Source organism: Chelonia mydas, chromosome 12 (assembly GCF_015237465.2).
Source record: "Chelonia mydas isolate rCheMyd1 chromosome 12, rCheMyd1.pri.v2, whole genome shotgun sequence".
Lineage (NCBI taxonomy): Eukaryota > Metazoa > Chordata > Testudines > Cheloniidae > Chelonia > Chelonia mydas.
In genome coordinates this window covers 39707685-39727610 of record NC_051252.2, presented here as the reverse complement: position 1 = coordinate 39727610, position 19926 = coordinate 39707685, and the positions used below count along the sequence as shown (strand labels likewise).

Genomic DNA, 19926 nt, shown 5'->3' with positions numbered 1-19926 from the left:
GATTCTACAATCAGCTCCAAATCACCCAGAGACAGCGTACCCAAAGAAGCAGGGATGCGAGATCAGAATAGTAACTCATTGCCTGCTGCAAGACTCTCCAGAAAGAACAAAGCCTATTTTACCTCAAGTGTGCCTCCAGAGCGACTCTGGCTTCTGGGGAAGGAGCCAAACAGCAAGTTCTCCTATGCTGAATTAGCTCTGTGACCCTTTCCAGTAACACTTCTGGGCGTCGGTGCTTGAAAGGGTCCGGAGGTGTCTCTGAGTCACGTCAGAAAAGTAGCAGTCTCCCCACGGTTGTACTTGATACAGGGTTATTCTATGGATTTGTCTACATGAACATGAGTTCGCAGCAAGCTAAGGTGCAAATCTACCCCGCTGTAGCCTGCTATGGTACACCCACATCTTGATTACTGCATGCAGATGTGGTCGCCCCGTCTCAAAAAAGATCTATTGGAATTGGAAAAGGTTCAGAAAAGGGCAACAAAAATTATTAGAGGTATGGAACGGCTGCCATATGAGGAGAAATTAATAAGACTGGGACTTTTCAGCTTGGAAAAGAGATGACTAAGGGGGAATATGATAGAGGTCTATAAAATCATGATTGGTGTGGAGACAGTAAATAAGGAAGTGTTATTTACTCCTTCTCCTATCACATGAACTAGGGGTCACCAAATGAAATTAATAGACAGCCAGATTTAAAACAAACAAAAGGAAGTATTTTTTCACACAACGCACAGTCAACCTGTGAAACTCCTTGTAAGAGGATGTTGTGAAGGCCAAAACTATAACAGGTTCAAAAAGAACTAGATAACTTAATGGAGGATAGGTCCATTAATGGCTATTAGCCAGGATGGACAGGGATGATGTCCCTTGCCTCTGTTTGCCAGAAGCTGGGAATGGGCAACAGGATGGATCACTTGATGATTACCTGTTCTGTTCATTCCCTCTGGGGCACTTGGCATTGGCTGCTGTCGGACGACAGGATACTGGGATAGACGGACCTTTGGTCTGACTCAGTATGGCCATTCTTATGGACTAACTGTCCACATAGACCCTGAAGCACATAAGCAGTTCGATGATGCACTTTGATCTAGTCCCATTTCAAAGAGGATTAGATCAAAGCACATTAACAAACTGTTAATGTGTGTCAGCAGGATCCACACAGACAGCCTGCTGGAGGCTATGGTGGGGTGGAAGCACACCCCAGCTTGCAACAGACTAATTGTTTACATAGACAAAACCTTACTGACGCGGCCCAGGAGTGCGGGAACCTTGGTAGAAGTGGTGGGGCCACGAGGCCCTGCCCCCGAGCCAGGCCAGAGCTGGAACCGGCTGGCCACTACTAAGAGCCACCCAGGGAACCCGGGCTGCTGTGGGAAGACTTGGACCCTCCATCTGCCCTGGGTGGGGAACCAGGGGGCCCATCTCAGCCCACCCCACCGAGAAGAGGCTGGTGCTGCTGGCAAGGGCTGCGCTTCATGGTGGGAAAGCTGATCACCTTATCTTCCCCACCACAAAGTGCAGCCCCTGCCGGCACCACTCTGTGCCTGCCTGAGGCTTGCAGCTTGGGTGGGGTGACGCAGCCCCCCTCCCTTTAAACTATGCCCACATTAAAAAGTTGGCAGGCATGGCTCCTCTGGTTCTGGCGCTCCTGACTCTGCCTTATTTCAGCATTGAGACTGCACTGGAGATTTTGTTCTCTTTTATAGTTTAGAATATTCATCTTAAGTGGGCTCAGCAGGGTCCCAGACTTGAAGACTGACTTCGGATGTACAGTTTTCTCTTCAATCCTTAGGCAACAGCTACACATACTAGAGATCCAGATGAGATACTGTACCTTGAACACATCTTCCACGCAGCGGCTGAGCTCTGCCTCTTTCACCAGCACAGTCCCTGCTGGTAAGTCTTCCATTGCCATCTCTAAAAAAAACACAGAGCATGAGCATCCAGACTCTGCTGCCACGTGCACCTTCAAAGAGTAGCCTCTGGGAGCAGGAGAGTGACACCATCCTGGCACATGGCTACAGCATCCAAAGCAGTTTAGTAGAGCAACACTGGACCCACATGCAAATAGGTTATAGGATAATAGATGGAGGGAAGTGAAGAGTTAAGGGTGAAATCAGCAGCCCCCAGGTCTACTCTACAAAGTTAGGCTGACATAAGCCACCTTGCGTTGATCTAGTTGCACATGTGTCTACACTTAAATTGGTCTCCAATTCATGCAAGTGCTCCATTACGCTGACATAGTACCACCACCTCCCCGAGTGGCATTGAGCCATGGAGCATGTATTGAGGTTGATTCAGCATGAGTGTAAATGCTGCGCTACCTATATCGACCCTAACAGTCCTCCAGCAGCTGTCCCACAATGCCCAACACTGACCTCTCTGGTCTCCGTTGTGAACTCCACTGCCCAGGGTCAAGCAGACTGGAAGCATGCCAGCCCCATCCCCCCCTCTTTAAAGCCCTACAAATTCTTGAAATGCCTTCTCCTGATTGCCCGGAATGGTGAGCACACCTAGCAGCTCTCCATTATTGCATGCAGCTGCCCAGCTGACCATGAAGGCTACGTGCGCCACACACAGAATCACAGGACTGGAAGGGACTTGAGAGGTCTCTAGTCCAGTCCCCTGCACTCATGGCAGGACTAAGTATTATCTAGACCATCCCTGGGATTCCACAGCCGCCCTAGGCAATTTATTCCAGTACTTAACCACTCTGACAGGAAGTTTTTCCTAATGTTCAATCTAAACCTCCCTTGCTGCAATTTAAGTCCATTCCTTCTTGTCCTATCCTCAGAGGTTAAGGAGGATAACTTTTCTCCCTCCTCCTTGTAACAACCTTTTTCGTACTTGAAAAATGTTATGCCCCCTCTCAGTCTTCTCTTCTCCAGACTAAACAAACCCAATTTTTTCAATCTTCCCTCATACGTCATGTTTTCTAGACCTTTAATCATTTTTGTTGCTCTTCTCTGGACTTTCTCCAATTTGTCCACATCTTTCCTGGAATGTGGCGCCCAGAACTGGACACAATACTCCAGTTGAGGCCTACTCAGTGCGGAGTAGAGCGGGAGAATTACTTCTCGTGTCTTGCTTACATGCTCCAGCCTGGAATAGACAGGAGATATTGGATCCCCTGGGCCTGTGGGGAGAGGAGGCTGTGTAGGCACTGCTATGGACCAGCCATAGAGATATCAACATCTACGAGCAGATTGCACGGGGCTGCAGGACTAGGGACCAGCAGCAGCGCCATATGAAAGCGAAGGCACTGTAGAAGGCATACCAGAAGACCAGGGAGGCCAACAGTAGACCCGGTGTCAAGGTACAGACCTGCCGTTTTACAAAGAGCCGCATGCCATACTTGGTGGAGACACCACCAGCACCCCGCACACCACCATGGATGCTTCCAAGGAGCCAAGCCACAGGCCTCTAGCCTGAAAAGTGAGGAGGAGGAGGGGGAGGAGGAAGGGGAGGAGCTGGGGACATGCGACCAGGGGATTCAGCTATGCTGCAAGTCACGGCCTGTTTGAGACTGCACCACAGTGTAGCCAGGGCAAGGGGGGAGGATGTGTGGGTAAGGACGTACTGTAAATTTATTTCCCATTACAGTGATGGCAATGTTACAAGATAGGTTTCAGAGTAACAGCCGTGTTAGTCTGTATTCGTAAAAAGAAAAGGAGTACTTGTGGTACCTTAGAGACTAACCAGTTTATTTGAGCATGAGCTTTCGTGAGCTATGCATCCGATGAAGTGAGCTGTAGCTCACGAAAGCTCATGCTCAAATAAACTGGTTAGTCTCTAAGGTGCCACAAGTACTCCTTTTAATGTTACAAGAGACATTGACAAAACCACAGCAATTTTGTGCACTCAGCTAACATTAACTGGAAGCGAGAACACCTGATAGTCAGGAATAACTTGGGTGTTGTGTAAGCATACAAAATAGCTGCAGCTGCAGTTCTGCTGATAAGGATAAAAAGTAAAAATTAGAAGAACCAGGAGAAAGGGTTGAAGTGTGGATAGCTGACGTTAGATCTAGGACAGTGGTCACCAACCCCGTCGATCACGATCGACAGGTCGATCCTGGGGACTCTCCCAATCAATTGCTATCTCTGGTGGTGTAGCAGGGCTGCCGCAGCCCCACACTGCTCCCAAAAGTGGTCAGAGTGCCCCAGCGGCCCTGGGTGGGTGGGGGAGCACAAGGGTCTCCGTGCACTGCTCCTGCCAGCAAGCACCACCCCAATTGGCTGGGAACGGGAAACTGTGGCCAATGGGAGCTTTGGGGAGGTGCCTGCAGAGAGGGACAGTGTGCAGAACCAAATCCCCCTACCCCCAAGGGGCCACAGAGGTGCGTTGGCCCCTTCCGGGAGCAGCGTGGGGCCAGGGCAGGCAGGGAGCCTGCCTTAGCCTCGTTGTGCCACCAACCAGGAACTGCCCACGGAAAGTGCCGCCCAGCGGGAGGCCACACTCCAACCCCAGCCCTGAGCCCCCTCCCAGAGCCAACATCCCAAACCCGCTTCTGCACCCCGAACCCCAGCCCTGAGCTCCCTCCCAGAGCCAGCACCCCATACCTCCTCCTGCACCCTGAACCCCCTCCTGCACTCCAAGCCCCTGCCCCATCCCAGAGCTCCTCCTGCACCCAAAAACCCTCCCAGAGCTTGCACCCCTCACCCCCCACCCCAGGCTCAGCCCAGAGCCTCCTTCCACACTGCTAACCTCTTGGCCCCAACCCAGAGCCCGCACGCCCTGCCAAACCCCTTCCCCAGCCCAGTGAAAGTGAGTGAGGGTGGGAGAGAGTGAGCGATGGAGAGAGGGGCGGATGGAGTGAGTGGGGCTTTGGGGAAGGAGCGGGGCAGATCCTGGGTTGCCCTTAAATTTAAAAAGTGGTCTTGGGCATAAAAAGGTTGGAGACCATTGATCTAGGGGTTCCTGATTAGGAGTTTTTGCTAAATTTATGCCTAGGAGCTGCTTGCTGATGACAGGAAAATTGTTCATTTGCAAGGGTTACTATGAGTTATGTGCTTTGTTTTGAACAACCTATAAAAACATAAGTCACAATATGTAAATTGGAGAAGTTTATCTACTTGCTCGGAGGCTGACATCCCACGCCCCAGCAGCTAGGAGGAAGGGTGGCCACTAGAAACCTGCCACTGACCACTCGACACCACCTCAGGCTTTGGAAGTAGCAGAAGCCCTGCCACTTGAGTCATTTAACAGTGTGACAGAGACTGAACAAAGCTCTGAAGAACATAACGTAGCACCTTTGCTGGGTGAGCAAATGGAGCAGGTGACTTAGCACAGGAAGGTATCACCCATCCCACTGCACGCCATACTATAAACAGATTGCGCTCCTCCCACCACTTCCCACAGCAAAAACCAGGCCTCCATGCACGAATGTGACTGATTTCAGAGAACAAAGTCACTCCTCAAACCTCTTTAAGAATGGATCATATGTAGCTATCATGGGGTGGAATCAGAATCTGGGACGTGTCTCAAATTCAACCCACCCAGCTGTTCCTTAAGCAGCACAACCAGAAAGAGGCAAAGGTCACAGCAGGCTATAAAGACAAAGTGTTCCTGGACCAATGTCTCTTTCTACATGTTCCAGTTTGAGCCTAGACACTGAGCAGCCAGACAGACAATCAAGAGGAACCCTTGATGGAAGGACCAGGACCCCGGATCTGCAGAGAGATTACTCCATGGGATTCGTTTCAGGGGGATGAGCCCAAAGATGTATGACAGAAAGAGAACCGATCTTCCCTTCTCAAGTGAGAGGGTTTGCCGGATATGTTATGGGACCACATGACCAAGACAGATGGACCGTTACCTGCCATATCCCAGCATTGGAGAAGCGGCGCTAGCATGGGATGGAGCAAATATTTCCCTGCCAGCTGAGGGCATTCTCTGGCCATAGTGAGAAGGGAAGTGGTGGCAACTCTCTGGAACTGGTGTGCCGTCAGCGTATCCTGAATATGCAACAAGTCTAGAATCTGGAATGGAAATTTCACATACAACACAGGTCAGGAAACAGAGAGAGCATACAGACTATGGGCTAAGCACACAATCCCCTGCTCATGCTCTGGTGAGAACGGGGAAAGAAGGGCATACCTGTGGGCACACCTGCCGGTAGTAATCCTCCAGGGACAGAGACTGCTGAGGACAGGAAGCCAAGATCCTAGCAACCATGTCACACTTTCTCCAGTCTGCAGCTGCTGCTTCAGCGCCACTGCCACCAGCTACCCCGACTGAAAGCAAAGGAGAGCGGGACACAGACCCCATTAGACTCTGGCATTCCAAACAACAGCTCAGTGTTTTCTGAAGCCGCACGTTCAAGGCTAAAAGTTGGATTTTTGTTTTTAACAATCTCCTCAGCCCAGGTGTCTTTCAGATGACTGCCCTGCTGCTTTGGAGGAAGGGAACAAAGTGTTATCAAAGGCCTTGGACTCCAGCAGTCAACTCCAACTCACAAGCATAACAACCAAGCCCTGGAGGCAGGTGGTGATCTCAAGACCCTCTCAGAGAGCCACAGGACAAGACTGACCACCCTGGCCGGGGCTCTGGGAGTGCAGGCTATGGAACACACGTCCCAGGGGTCAGGTTCCCAGAGGTCAGGTCAAGAGGTTAGTCTTGGAGAGAAACCCCTTCCTGGGCTAATTGGCCAGAGGGGGGCAGTGGTAAGCCTTGACATCCCAAACCCTATTGGGTGTGGAATCGATCTCACTCCTCTCCCAGATGATCATCATTTACTAACAGAGAGCACTGTTCCCGTGCACCAATGCCCTTTACAGAAATAGGAGCTAATAAAAAGATCAACAATACAGATCTTTAAAAACAAACTTATTCTTCACAGGAGTGAGGAACTGGCATTTCATATGCACAGGTATTTTTGCCCTAGGTTTTGTCATTTTATTTATATTTTCTCAATAATTGTAGAGGTTTCCAGGCACACAACCCAGAAATGTAACACACCCTGACAAAAGGTGTCTTGAAGTTCAGGAGGTCAGTACTCCCTTTTTAAGATCAGAAGCAAGCATAACCCGTGTGTGTAAGTATTTATAGTCTAAATAAAGAGGAAATCTCTTATGTGAGGGTCCCCATAATGCTATTCCAGCTTGTTATTTCATGGGATGGAAAGATCTCTGACCCACCCTGGGAAGTCTCATTTCATTCATAATCTGTAAAACAGAAATGACAGTGTCTGAGCAAAATACTTACTTCCTGCTCCCTCCATGATGCCCCGGACCACAGCCTGAACCCCACTGGGTTTCATGAGCCTCTCCGAGAGCAGCTGTCCACAGAGACGCCGAAGCCAAGCTGGAGCTTGGGCAAGGGGCTGCTTCACCTCTTGTCCAGGGGACTGCAAGCACTGAAAGGATATGGAGAGGGGGATAGGAAATGTATTTTCTTTAGAGAATGGTGCAAGCTCTCACAGATGTGCAAGACGACATGCTCTCTGCCATGAAGGGCTTTGATGTATGTCATGGCAGGAACACAGCACAGAGGGGAATTTTCTAAAAATCACTTCACCACCCAATGGCACCAAGATAATTAGGGTTTAATTAGGTGGGCTGAGCATCCCAGGAGCCTCTCCTCCATGCAGATATTTCTTTCCCTAAATTACATTCTCCTTGGGTTATGCATCAGCTTTGACTGTCTCACTACCAGTGAGACACACAGGGGGTTCTCAGTATGAATCAGGGCTCATTGCGCTCAAGAGGAGAGCAATTCCAACTCCAGGGCACAGTAATAAAGCACTGTGGTGAGAAGACAGAGAATACAAATCTATAGGTTACGTGGTCAAGAAAGGAAACATCCCGAGTGTGTATCAGTATTAGGACAGGTGCTGTTCCAGTACAAACACCAGTGCCATCTAGAGTTTGCAAACCTAGAAATCATGAAGTCTGCATGGACAGCATTTGCTGTCACCTGTCATACCAACAGTGGAAAAGGTGGGTGCATGTTTGCTTTATTGAGGAAGTAGCTCACGGGATTCTCTCACCTTTTTTCTTTACAAGGCAGCCCTCACTTCCAGGTTAAACAGCTACATTAAATAAAAAGGGTGTTTATGGAGGAAGAAAGATCAAATAAGAACGAATCAGTGCAGATTCAAAGCTACTGGCAACCCAGGTCAAAACTGATCAGAAGTGTCCAGCTGCTTTATTTAATGAGATCTGACACCCCGAATCCTTCAACGGACTGTTCTTTCATGTTGCTTTAACCTAACACTCCAGAGGGAGAGGAGCAACCTCCATCCTAGACAGCAGCTTTCTTTAAAGAGCAGCTGCCCTCCCTTTAAGCCTCCAGTGCTAAGTGAAAACAGTTGCAGCTCAAAATTATCAACTTTGATTGACACCTGCCAGTCCAAACAGATGGATCAGCATAATGCTATACAGTTGGAGCACAAGAATACTGCTGACACTATTCAGATAAGCAATTAGAAAAGGTATTTAAAAGACTATGTATTGAGGATCCATACAAGATTCTCGAAAGGAAAAGCTAATATTCTCCTTGCCAGTAAATCTAGCAGTATAAGCCAAGAGTTTCTGAACACACAATTCCAATTTAGGGGCAATACTGTACTGTGCATTAGGGTTTTAAAACCAAGGCTCAGATTTCTCATTTCACCAGAAGTGGTACACTGAATTCCTGACAGCAACATAGTTCTCAGTGCGCTGAATTCCCCTGGTTCTCCCAGTTTACAGCCCCACAGAGCACCCTGAAACATGGCCTAGTTTAAATTGCTACATGGGAGGAAAGACGTGCATCTAGCTGCAATTCCTCTGTCCATTTAAAGCCAAGTAACAGTCTTTTCTGATGAAGTGAGCTGTAGCTCACGAAAGCTCATGCTCAAATAAATTGGTTAGTCTTTAAGGTGCCACAAGTACTCCTTTTCTTTTTGCGAATACAGACTAACACAGCTGCTACTCTGAAACCAGTCTTTTCCCAGCGGTCCTGTACAGATTGAAATCAGGAATTGTCAATTTCACAGGACAATCCCACATTCCCCATCTCCCTTTTTGTTTTTGAACACATTGCACATAGCCCTGGAAAGTGTGGCCATAATGGATATTTACTCAAGGTAGCGCCTCATAGCCTGAAGATAAATCGATGCCTGTTTTGCCAGAGTGACATAGGAAAGTTACAGGACAAGACACTTCACCAGAAGGACAGCCATGTTGGAAGCTTGACAGAATACAAACTGCTGAACTGATGCTGTACTGGCTTTGACGGAAGCCGACGGTATGTACATACACTCCAGGGAATTCTGGGCAAAGCACAGCTAACCCGATGAACAAAGTATTGCCAGGAATGTCGATTTACTATTCATAGAGCACCCAAAGCGTACAAGGTGTTTCTCAGAACAATTTCTTTGCAAAGAAGAAAAGGTGGAGCTGTAGTCAGCTTGTGGAATTGACAAGCGCTGTATTCTAGCTACACGGGTAAATGCACAAAAATTAACATTCCAAATTATGGCTCTCACAGCAACACTGCTTTATTGCAGGCATCACAAGTAGAATTTTTATTACTATTTTATGCCATAAATATTTATGTTCAGTGTGACAGGGTCACTGTTGCTGTAGGAGCCACAATTTTGCTGATTTTTGTGCATTTATATTCTAATCCATAATGTTTTATTAACATATGTTTGCATTATTCATTACTAGTAAGATAGCCAAGTTTCTAGGACAAATAGCCCAGCCAATCTCAGAGTGGAGGAAGTAGGCAATAATGTGTATTTAGCACAAATTCAGCTGGTTTGTCAGGAAGCATACAAACCAGCCACAACGAGCCAGATTCATCCCTGCTGATACAGCATTATATTTGGTGAAGCAACATAGAAAGGATGGATCCAGAGCATCATCTTCTCTAGGGAAGAAGCTTCTGCGCTTCTATTATCTTTTCAAGAAAATAGATTCACTCCTAGTATGTAGCTTGAATAAAAATAAAACAAAGCTTCCAAATGCAAGTCTCTGCTGCATATTCCAAGCCCCACATCTTCATCCCACTGTTTGGACAGGTAGCTAGGAAATTGCAGTTTAATGCTTTAGCACAGGGGTGGGCAAACTACGGACTGGGGGCCACATCCAGCCCTTCAGACCTTTTAATCCAGCCCTCGAGCTCCTGCCGGGGAGTGGGGTCGGAGGCTTGCCCGACTCCGCACGTTCCGTGGGTCCCAGAAGCAGCGGCATGTCCCGCATCCAGCTCCTATGCGTAGAGGCAGCCAGGGGGCTCCGCACGCTGCCCCCGCCCCAAGTGCTGGCTCTGCAGCTCCCATTGGCCAGGAGCCATGGCCAATGGGAGCTGCAGGGACGGTGCCTGCGGACAGGGCAGCGTGCAGAGTAACCTGGCCATGCCTCCGCATAGGAGCCAGAGGGGGGACATGCCGCTACTTCCAGGAGCTGCTTGAGATAAGCGCCACCCAGAGTCTGCACCCCTGACCTCCTCCCGTGACCCATCCCCCTGCTCCAGCCCTGATCTCTCTCCTCCCTCCAAACCCCTCGGTCCCAGCCTGGACCACCCTCCTGCACCCCAAACCCCTCACCTCCAACCCCACCCCAGAGACCGCACCCCCAGCTGGAGCCCTCTCCCCCCGCCCCCCGCACACCAACCCCCAGCCTCCTCCCGCACCCTGAACTCCTCGTTTCTGGCCCCTCTCCAGAGCCCACACCCCCAGCCGGAGTCCTCATCCCCACCCCCCGCACCTCAACCCCCAGTTTCATGAGCATTCATGGCCCGCCATACAATTTCCATATCCAGATGTGGCCCTCAGGCCAAAAAGTTTGCCCACCCCTGCCCTAGCATATCATATTCCAGCTCCTGTACCACTGGAAGGTGCAGGCACTGGAGACAGCCTCATGAATCAGATTCCCTTCCCTCACCTCCTGACCAGCTACAGAACCAGTTGGCATCCTTGGTACCTGTTTGGATCCACCCTGAAGAACAAGCAGTTCCTGGACTACTAGCGGTTGGTAGACTCGATCCAACACACTCTTCAAGGCCTCCCTGCTACGGGTTCTCTGCTCTTCTGTAAGGCCCTGAAAAACAACAGGTCTCTGTGCTGGAATATGAATACAGCACAGACAAACAGTAAAGCAGCACAGGGCACGTATTTTGCTAGGTCCTGGCTCCCTCTACTGGACCATTAGCAACGTATAAGACATCGACTGGGAAACATCCAGGTGGGTATCTAGAGACCACTCTAAATTCTGTCTGACACAGGATGTTTTTTAGTTAAGGCAAATATAAACAAAAACAGTTCAGGAACAACGGTTACAGGGGAACTGCCACACACACTCAAGGAACAAATGCAAAAAACAACCCTGCAAGAGTAAAAAGAATGCAGGCAAAAGTCCAGCAGCAGAGTGGGGTCCATCCTGTTTATTGCACTGAATGCAGCGATTACTTGCCTTGTGGGCAGGTGGTGTAGGTGCATTCGGTGCAAGCAGCTCGTGGCTCTCAGAGACCGAATATGAGCTATTGAAATGAGAGTTTCCGAACTGGAGGAGCTAAGAGAGACAGCGAGACACACAGATGAGACTTTGCGGGACACAGGTCTGGTCTACACTACAGTTAGGTTGACATAAGACAGTTTTCCTTGGCCTAACTCTAACTGTCTACACTAGAATGGTGCACCCACCAATGGAAGTCGTCCACTACACTGACCTAATAACTCCATCTCTGCGAGAGGCGTAGCACTCAGGGGTTGATGTAGTAGGGCGACACAGTGTCTGTGTAGTAATTGCGTTACTTACATTACCCGTTGGCTGTTGGCCCAGTACGGGACTCACAGCTGGATCCCTGACAGCACAGAGCCCCGTTGTCGGGCAGCTGACAACCGGGAGCCCTGCTGCCACCTCCCAGTGAGGGATTGTCAGGGGAGGAGAGCCCGGGCTTGGGCTCTCCTCTCCGTCGCATCCCGTACTGGGAGGTGGCAGCGGGGCTCCGGGTTGTCAATACCTCTTCTCGGCTGTCAGCCCTGGCAACAGAGCTTACAGTGGGATCCTCCCCATCCCCACCTCAGGGCTGAGAGTCTAAGCTGTGACACCAGCACTGGGCTCATTTACATAGCAAGGAGCCTACCAGCAGTGAAATTGACATTCTTGTCTGTTTCAGGGCTGCTATTATTTCACATTTCCTCTCTGGCTCTGGCTGTCAGCCCCAGGACAGGAGTCCAGCTGTAAGCCCCACCTTGGACCGGCTGACAGCCAGAGAGGAACAGTGAAATAATAGCAGCCATGAAACTGACAAGCATGTCAACTGTGAAATTGAGCCCTGTGCCTGGCTCACAGCTGGGGCTGTCGGCCCTGAGGCAGGAGGAGGGCTCCAGCTGTGAACCCTGTGTGGCTATCAGTGCCCCACACTCCGGCTGTCAGTGTCCCACAATGCCCCACTTCAGTTGGTACAAGCGCTACTGGTGAGGATGCGCAGCACCGGCAGAAGGAGGGTAGTAATGGACACAAACAGCCGATTTAATGACTGTATTGGCTGCAGGTCGACCTAACTTAAGTTGACCTAATTTTGTAGTGTAGACAAGCCCAAAGTAGAGCAGTTCCACCCCCACTATGACAGTCTCTGTGCTGCTGAGGAGGAGGAAAGTCTCAGGGAAGGGGAACATCAAGCTGGAGCGGAGTGAAACAATCCCAAAGTTGGGACCCTCCTTCCAGATGATGTCATAGTATTCTTTCATACTGAGGATACCTTTCTGGGGTAGAGGGCCCCTGTTATTAGGAAGAGACAGGTAACAGTAACGGGGGATTTGATTATTAGAAATATAAATTGTGGGGTTTTGATGACCAGGAGAACCATATGGTGAATTGCCTGCCGGGTGCAAAGGTTGTCAACCTCTCAAGACATTTAGACAGCCTTATGCATAGGATTAGAGAGGAGCTGGTGGTCATGGTACGTGTAGGTAACACTGACATATGGAAAGGTCGAAGAGGGATCCTGGAGACCAAATGTAGTCTGCTAGGTAAGAGATTAAAGTTCAGGACTTCCAGGGCAGCGTTCTCTGAAATGTTTCCAGTTCCACGCGCAGGGCCAGTTAGACAGGCAGAACTACAGGGTCTCAATGCGTGGATGAGACAATGGTGTTCGGAGGAGGGATTTAGGTTTATTAGGAACTGGGGAATCTTTTGGGAAAGAAGAAGCCTATACAGGAAGGATGGGCTCTGCCTAAACCAAAATGGAACCAGATTGCTGGTATGTAAAATTATAAAGGTCACAGAAGAGTTTTTAAACTAAGGAGTGGGGGAAACTGATAGGTACAGAGGAGCACATGGTTCATACATCCCATATGGGAGGATTTATTAAAGGGAATATTCTGTATCCTTGTAACGAGGAGAGGATAGAAGTTGACAAAGTACAGGTAGGAACTGAAGAGAAACAGACAACAAAAAAGAGTCCCCATTCAATTACATCACACGAAGGCAGACTAATTTTATAAGTGCTTGGATACAAATGCAAGAAGTCTAAATAGTAAGATGGGTGAACTTGACTGCCTGGTATTAAATGAGGATACTGATATAATAGGAATCATAGAAACTTGGTAGAATGATGATCAATGGGACCCGGTAATATCAGGGTACAAAATATATAGGAGTGGGTCACACTGGTGGGGGAGTGGCACTGTATGTGAAAGAAAGCATAGAGTCAAATACAGTAAAAGTCTTAAATGAATTAAAACAGTACCATAGAATCTCTATGGATAGAAATTCCAAGCCTGAATAATAAGAGTATAGCAATAGGAATATACTACCAACCACCTGACCAGGATGGTGACAATGATTGTGAAATGCTCAGGGAGATTAGAGAGGCTACGAAAACAGAAGACCCAATAATAATGGGGGATTTCAACTATCCACATATTGACAAGGAACATGTCACCTCAGAAATACAATGTCCAGACACCAGTAATGGCTGCTTCTTGGAGCAGCTAGTCCTGGATCACAGAGGGAGAGAGGCAATTCTTGATTTAGTCCAAAGTGGGGGACAGGATCTGATTCAAGAAATGAATATAGCTGAACCGCGTGGTAATAGTGACCATAATGTAATTAAATTTAACACTCTTGTAGGGGGGAAAATACCAAAGAAACCCACCACAGTAGCATTTAGCTTCAAAAAAGAGACCTACACAAAAATGAGGCGGCTAGTTAAATGGAAATTAAAATGAACAGTCTCAAGAGTGAAATGCCTGTAAGCTGCATAAAAACTTCATAAAAACACAGTAATAGAGACCCAAACGAAATGTATACCCCAAAATGAAAAAAAAAAAAAACAGTAAGAGGACCCAAAAAAATGCCAGCATGGCTAAACAACAGAGTAAAAGAAGTGGTTAGAGACAAAGACATCCTTTAGAAATTTGAAATCAAATCCTGCTGAGGACAATAGAAAGAAACACAAACTCTGGCAAGTCTAGGCAGGCCAAAAAAGAATTTAAAGAACTGCTAACCAAAGACACAAAAGCTAACAACAAACTTTTTAAATTACATCAGAAGCAGGAAGCCTGGCAAACAATCAGTGGGGCCATTGAGCGAGCAAGGCACTGGAGGAGCACTCAAGGAAGACAAGGCTGTTGCTGAGAAACTATGAATTCTTTGCGTGGGTCTTCACTGCAGAGGATGTGAGGGAGATTCCCACACCTGAGTCATTCTTTTTAGGTGACAAATCTGAGGAACTGTCCCAGATTCCGGCGTCAGTAGGGATGTTTTTGGAACAAATTGATAAATTAAACAGTAATAAGTCACCAGGACCAGATGGGATTCACCCAAGAGTTCTGAAGGAATTCAAATATGAAATTGCAGAACCACTAAGTGTGGTGAGTAACATTTCGCTTAAAACAGCCTCTGTACCAGATGACAGGCAAATAGCTAATGTAATGCCTATTTTTTAAAAAGGCTCCAGAGGAGATCCTGGCAATTACAGGCCAGTAAGCTTCACTTCAGTACTGGGCAAACTGGTTGAAATTGAGGACATGGCTACATTTGCAGATGTAGACCACTTTGAGTCAAACCAGCCTTCGTAAAGCGCAATAGGGAAAGCGCTGCAATCTGTCCACATTGACAGCTACAAGCGCACTGGCGTGGACACATTAGTAGCTCTTGCAACGGCCACAGAGAGCAGTGCATTGTAGTAGCTATCTCAGCATGCAAGTGGCTGCAACATGCTTTTCAAATGGGGAGGGTGGGGTGGAGTGTGACAGGGAATGTGTTGTGTGTATGTGGGGGGAGAGAGAGTGGGTTTTTGGTGGGGCTGAGGGCATGTCAGCATGCTGTCTTGTAAGTTCAGACAGCAGCAGACACCCCTTAAGCAAAAGAGGCAGTCACGGAATAAGAAGGAAAGTCCTTTCACAGTTCAGTAAATGGTTAAAAGCTACAGAAAAAAGGGTAGGAATAAATGGTCAGTTTTCCTGGTGTAGAAGAGTAAATAATGGGGTCCCCCAAGGATCTGTACTGGAACCAGTGCTGTTCAACATATTTACAAACAATTTGGAAAAAGGGGGTAAACAGCGAGGTGGCAAAGTTTGCACACGATACAAAAGTAGCAAGATAGTCAAGTCCAAACCAGATTGTGAACAGTTACAAAAGAGTCTCACAAAACTGAGTGACTGGGCAACAAAATGGCAGATGAAATTCAATTTTGATAAATGCAAAGTAATGCACACTGGAAAACTTAATCCCAACTATACATACACATTGATGGGGTCTAAATTAGCTGTTACCACTCAAAGATTTTGGAGTCTTTGTCGATAGTTCTCTGAAAACATTCTGCTCAATGTGCAGCAGCAGTCAAAAAAGCAAACAGAATGGTAGGAAACATTAGGAAAGAGATAGATAAGACAGAAAATATCATATTGCCACTCTATAAATCCATGGTACATCCACACCTTCAATACTGCACACAGTTCAGTTGCCCCATCTAAAAACAGATATATTAGAATTGGAAAAAGTACACAGAAGGGCAACAAAAATTATTAGGAGTACAGAACAGCTTCCATGTGAGAAGAGATTAAAAAGACTGTTCAGTTTAGAAAAGAGACAGCTAAGGTGGGGATAAGATGGAGATCTGTAAAATCATGAATGCTGTGGAGAAAGTGAATCAGGAAGTGTTATTTACCCTTTCACATAAAACAAGAACCAGGGGTCACCCAATAAAATTAATAGGCAATAATTTTAAAACAAACAAAAGTAAGCACTTCTTCACACAACACACAGTCAACCTGTGGAACTTGTTGCCAGGGGATGTTGTGCAGGGCAAAAGAATAACTGGGTTCAAAAAAGAATTAAATAAAGTTCATGAAGGACAGGTCCATCAATGTCTACTAGCCACGATGGTCAGGGATGCAGCCCCATGTCATAGGTGTCCCTAAGTCTTTGACTGCAAGGTGCTGGGACTGGACAACAGTGGATGGATCACTCTATAAACTGCCCTGTTCTGTACACTCCCTCTGAAGCCTCTGCCACTGGCCACTGTCAGAAGACAGGATACTGAGCTCGATGGACCATTGGTCCATCCCAGTGTGGCCATTCTTATGTTCTTATGACAAGATCAGATTTGTGGTTCAGCTAGCCCAGTATCCTGTCTCGGACAGTTGCTGGTATCAGCTGCTTCAAAGGAAGGTGCAAGACACCACACAGAAGGCAGAAATGGGATAATCTTCTCCCCAAGGAAGGTCTCATCTTGCTCTCTAATAGTGAGAGATTGGCTGAAGTCCTGAAGCACAAGGTTTTATGTCTCTTCCAGTTAGCTGTCTTTGCCCCAGAAAAATGGAAGCTATAGGATGGGGTCTATACACAAAATTAAGGCAGGAAATTCTAATCAGAATACACACCTTTAGTTGCTCCAATGGCCTGGCTTGCTCACCCTTTCCTTTGGTCGGGCAGAATCCTAGCTGGCACAGACCTGCTATGAGGTCCCCAAGGTGGCGGGTAAGGATGAGGTTGCCTAAAGATGGGTGCTGTGCAATCTGCAGCAGTGCAGTACAGCTGCCGTAGAGCCTATGCATTGCACTGGGGGAAGCGTTGGGAGATACCACATCTTGAACAACAGCACTGAACTCTGTCCTGTGCTTCAGCGGGATTCCAACCCCAGGCAAGAGATATGGACAAAGGCCCAAGGTAATCACAAACTGCAATGCAGACTGAACAGTCTTCTGCTGGGAGATGCTGAGCGTGTCAGGGCTGAGAGCTGGAGCAGCTTCAGCGGTCCTAGGGTTTGGTTTGGCTGGATGGTAAGCAGCAGCTAAGATGATCATGCGCTTTTTCAGACTCAGCAGTAACAGCAGGACTTGACAAGTAAAACTCCAGGTCACATCTGTAGAGCTTTCTAGCCAAACAGCCTGCTCTCTGACTTCAGCTCTCAAGCTCCACAGTTCATTCCACTGGGGATCCTGACCAAGCTTTTCCTCTAAAGCAGCCAAGTTGGAGTTTAAGGTTTCGAGCAGATCTGCATGTTTTGCCGCCTGGAGAGAACCTGAATCTGTTCCTAAAAGGAAAAACAAATAGGTCACGTACAGTACGAGGACTGCGAGAGCGGTGCACCTGCCCTCCACTAAGCCGTATACTGTCCCTTCATAGCTATTATTATTAGTTTTCTGCTGCGGCAGGCAATGGGGGGCGGGGAGGGGCTGCTGCGGGCAATGCGGGGGTGGGGGGCCCCACACAGGCAATAGGGGGCAGGGGGGCTGCTGCGGGCAATGGGGGGGGCAGGGGGCTCCACACAAGCAATGGGGGGAGGGGAGGGGCTGCTGCGGGCAATGGGGGAGGGGAGGGGCTGCGGAGGGCAATGGGGGGGTCGGGGGGGCCCACACAGGCAATGGAGGTGGGGGGGCTGCTGCGGGCAATGGGGGAGACGGGGGGGCTGCTGCGGGCAATGGGAGGGCGGGGGGCCCCACACAGGCAATGGGGGGCGGGGAGGGGCTGTGGAGGGCAATGGGGGAGGCGGGGGGCCCCACACAGGCAATGGGGGGCAGGGAGGGGCTGCTGCGGGCAATGGGGGAGGCGGGGGGCCCCACACAGGCAATGGGGAGCGGCGGGGGGGCTGCTGCGGGCAATGGGGGCGGGGGGCCCCACACAGGCAATGGCGGGGTCGGGGGGGCCCACACAGGCAATGGGGAGCGGCGGGGGGGCTGCTGCGGGCAATGGGGGGGCGGGGGCCCCACACAGGCAATGGGGGGCGGGGAGGGGCTGCTGCGGGCAATGGGGGGGCGGGGGCCCCACACAGGCAATGGGGGGCGGGGGGGGCTGCTGAGGGCAATGCGGGAGACGGGGGGGCTGCTGCGGGAAATGGGGGGGCGGGGGGCCCACACAGGCAATGGGGGGCGGGGGGGGGCTGCTGAGGGCAATGGGGGGGGCGGGGGCCCCACACAGGCAATGGCGGGCAGGGAGGGGCTGTTGCGGGCAATGGGGGAGGCGGGAGGACTCCTGCGGGGGCGGGGCGGTAGAGACCCCCAGGGCGTGTGGGGGGGACCCCAACATGCGAGCCCCACAGTCCCCGCCCCTCTCACCGGTGCCTCCTCCGGGCCTCCCCATCAGCAGCGCCAGCGCCTCCACCACCCGCTCCAGCTTCAAACTCCCGGCCATAGCGCCCGCGCCCACTGCGCCTGCGCACAATAGCGCACCGAGACGCCATCTTGGGAGGGTCAGACTCGTACCGCCCCCTTGGGGGAGGAGCGGACTGGCCCTGCCGCCATCTTGGGAGGGTCAGACTAACGCAGCCCCACGATTGCAGCCCTGTTCGTCCGAATCCGCCACAGGAGGACTTGGGGCACCTTAGCGACTAACACATTTATTTGAGCATAAGCTTCCGTGAGCTGTCTTCCCGCCATCTTGGGAGGGTCAGACCGTGGGCAGTTAGTCAGCTTGTAGCATGGCTCAGGGCTCGGCCCTTCCGGCCGGGCTCCCGGGGGTCGTTCCTCTGGCTCCTCTGCAGCCGCGCTGCTACACGCCCCGTGTCCCCCCATGCAGCCAGGCTTTGCACCAGGGCCCCCCGGTACAGGGTGCGTGGACAGGGCCTCGCCGCCCTGCAGCCGCCCCGCTGGGCCCTAGCAGACGGGGCAGCCCCGGGCTCGGGGGGCCCCCTCAGCCGCGAGACGCCCAGTTCAGGGACGCAGCAGACCAGTTCCATCTAACCCGTTGTCGCTGCGCCAGTCCCCCGAGCGAGGCCATCCAGGTGCTGCTGGCAGCCCTGGGGAGCGTAGACAGACCCTGGTTTCCCAGCAGCCCAAGTCAGTTCTGTCCCAACAACTCAGGTTTCACTCCTTGCTTACCAGACCCCCTGCACTGACCAGCCTCCAGCCCTCCACCCAGCAGCTGACAGAGGAAGGCTAGCCTCTTGCCTCCATTTCCCATCCCGGCTCAACAAATGGAGGATTGACCCACCCACTTGCTACTTTGCTGGACTCCTGCCTCTTCTAGCTCTGCTCAGCCATATGTGCCCCATATGGCCCTTTGGAGAGCGAATAGGTGGATAGTTACACGTGCACACCTCAGGGCTGGCCGCACAGGGCACCAGTGTCCTTCGGTAGTGTGTACAGTACAAGGAACCTGAGGCTGGAGCCCAGTTCTCCAGTTCAGCCTTGTGTCCAGTGCACCAGATATCATCATGTCCCACGCGGCGCCCGGGGTCTGTCAGGAAGAAGCTGAGAGCAGGGTAAAACTGCGTTCACTCTCAGCAACCATTCAGTTTTCCTTACGATTTCTGCTGCTGAATAGCCAGCATTGATGGTGTGGTTCACTATCATTCAATGGTTATGTCTATACTAGAATCTTTATTTGGTGTAACCATGTCACAGAGGGGGGTGAATTTTGACAACATATCTACACCAGCAAAAGTCCTTGGGTAGATGCAGCTATACCAGCATAACTTATTTCACTTGGAGAACTGGCATGAGTTATACCAGCAAAACAATTCTTGCCAGTGGAAGCTGCCTCTATA

General features: G+C 50.0%; 1 protein-coding gene across 6 annotated transcripts in view; it reads right to left on the bottom strand.

Annotated features, from left to right (window-relative positions):
* Positions 1-18638, bottom strand: part of TANGO6 (transport and golgi organization 6 homolog) — an 86250-nt gene extending 67612 nt beyond the window's left edge. For 4 of the 6 annotated variants that reach the window (XM_043525949.1, XM_043525950.1, XM_037877785.2 and 1 more), the window contains exons 1-7: positions 18497-18638; positions 16823-17475; positions 10914-11030; positions 7210-7360; positions 6103-6239; positions 5822-5984; positions 1838-1920 (exon numbers count right to left, since the gene is read on the bottom strand). In XM_043525949.1, coding sequence (XP_043381884.1) covers positions 1838-1920; positions 5822-5984; positions 6103-6239; positions 7210-7360; positions 10914-11030; positions 16823-17475; positions 18497-18572 — 1380 coding nt within the window. In that variant the 5' untranslated portion in view covers positions 18573-18638. The remainder of the gene's footprint in view (positions 1-1837; positions 1921-5821; positions 5985-6102; positions 6240-7209; positions 7361-10913; positions 11031-16822; positions 17476-18496) is intronic. The other 2 variants (XM_037877782.2, XM_037877784.2) reach the window with 2 other exon arrangements.
* Positions 18639-19926: the final 1288 nt, after the last annotated feature.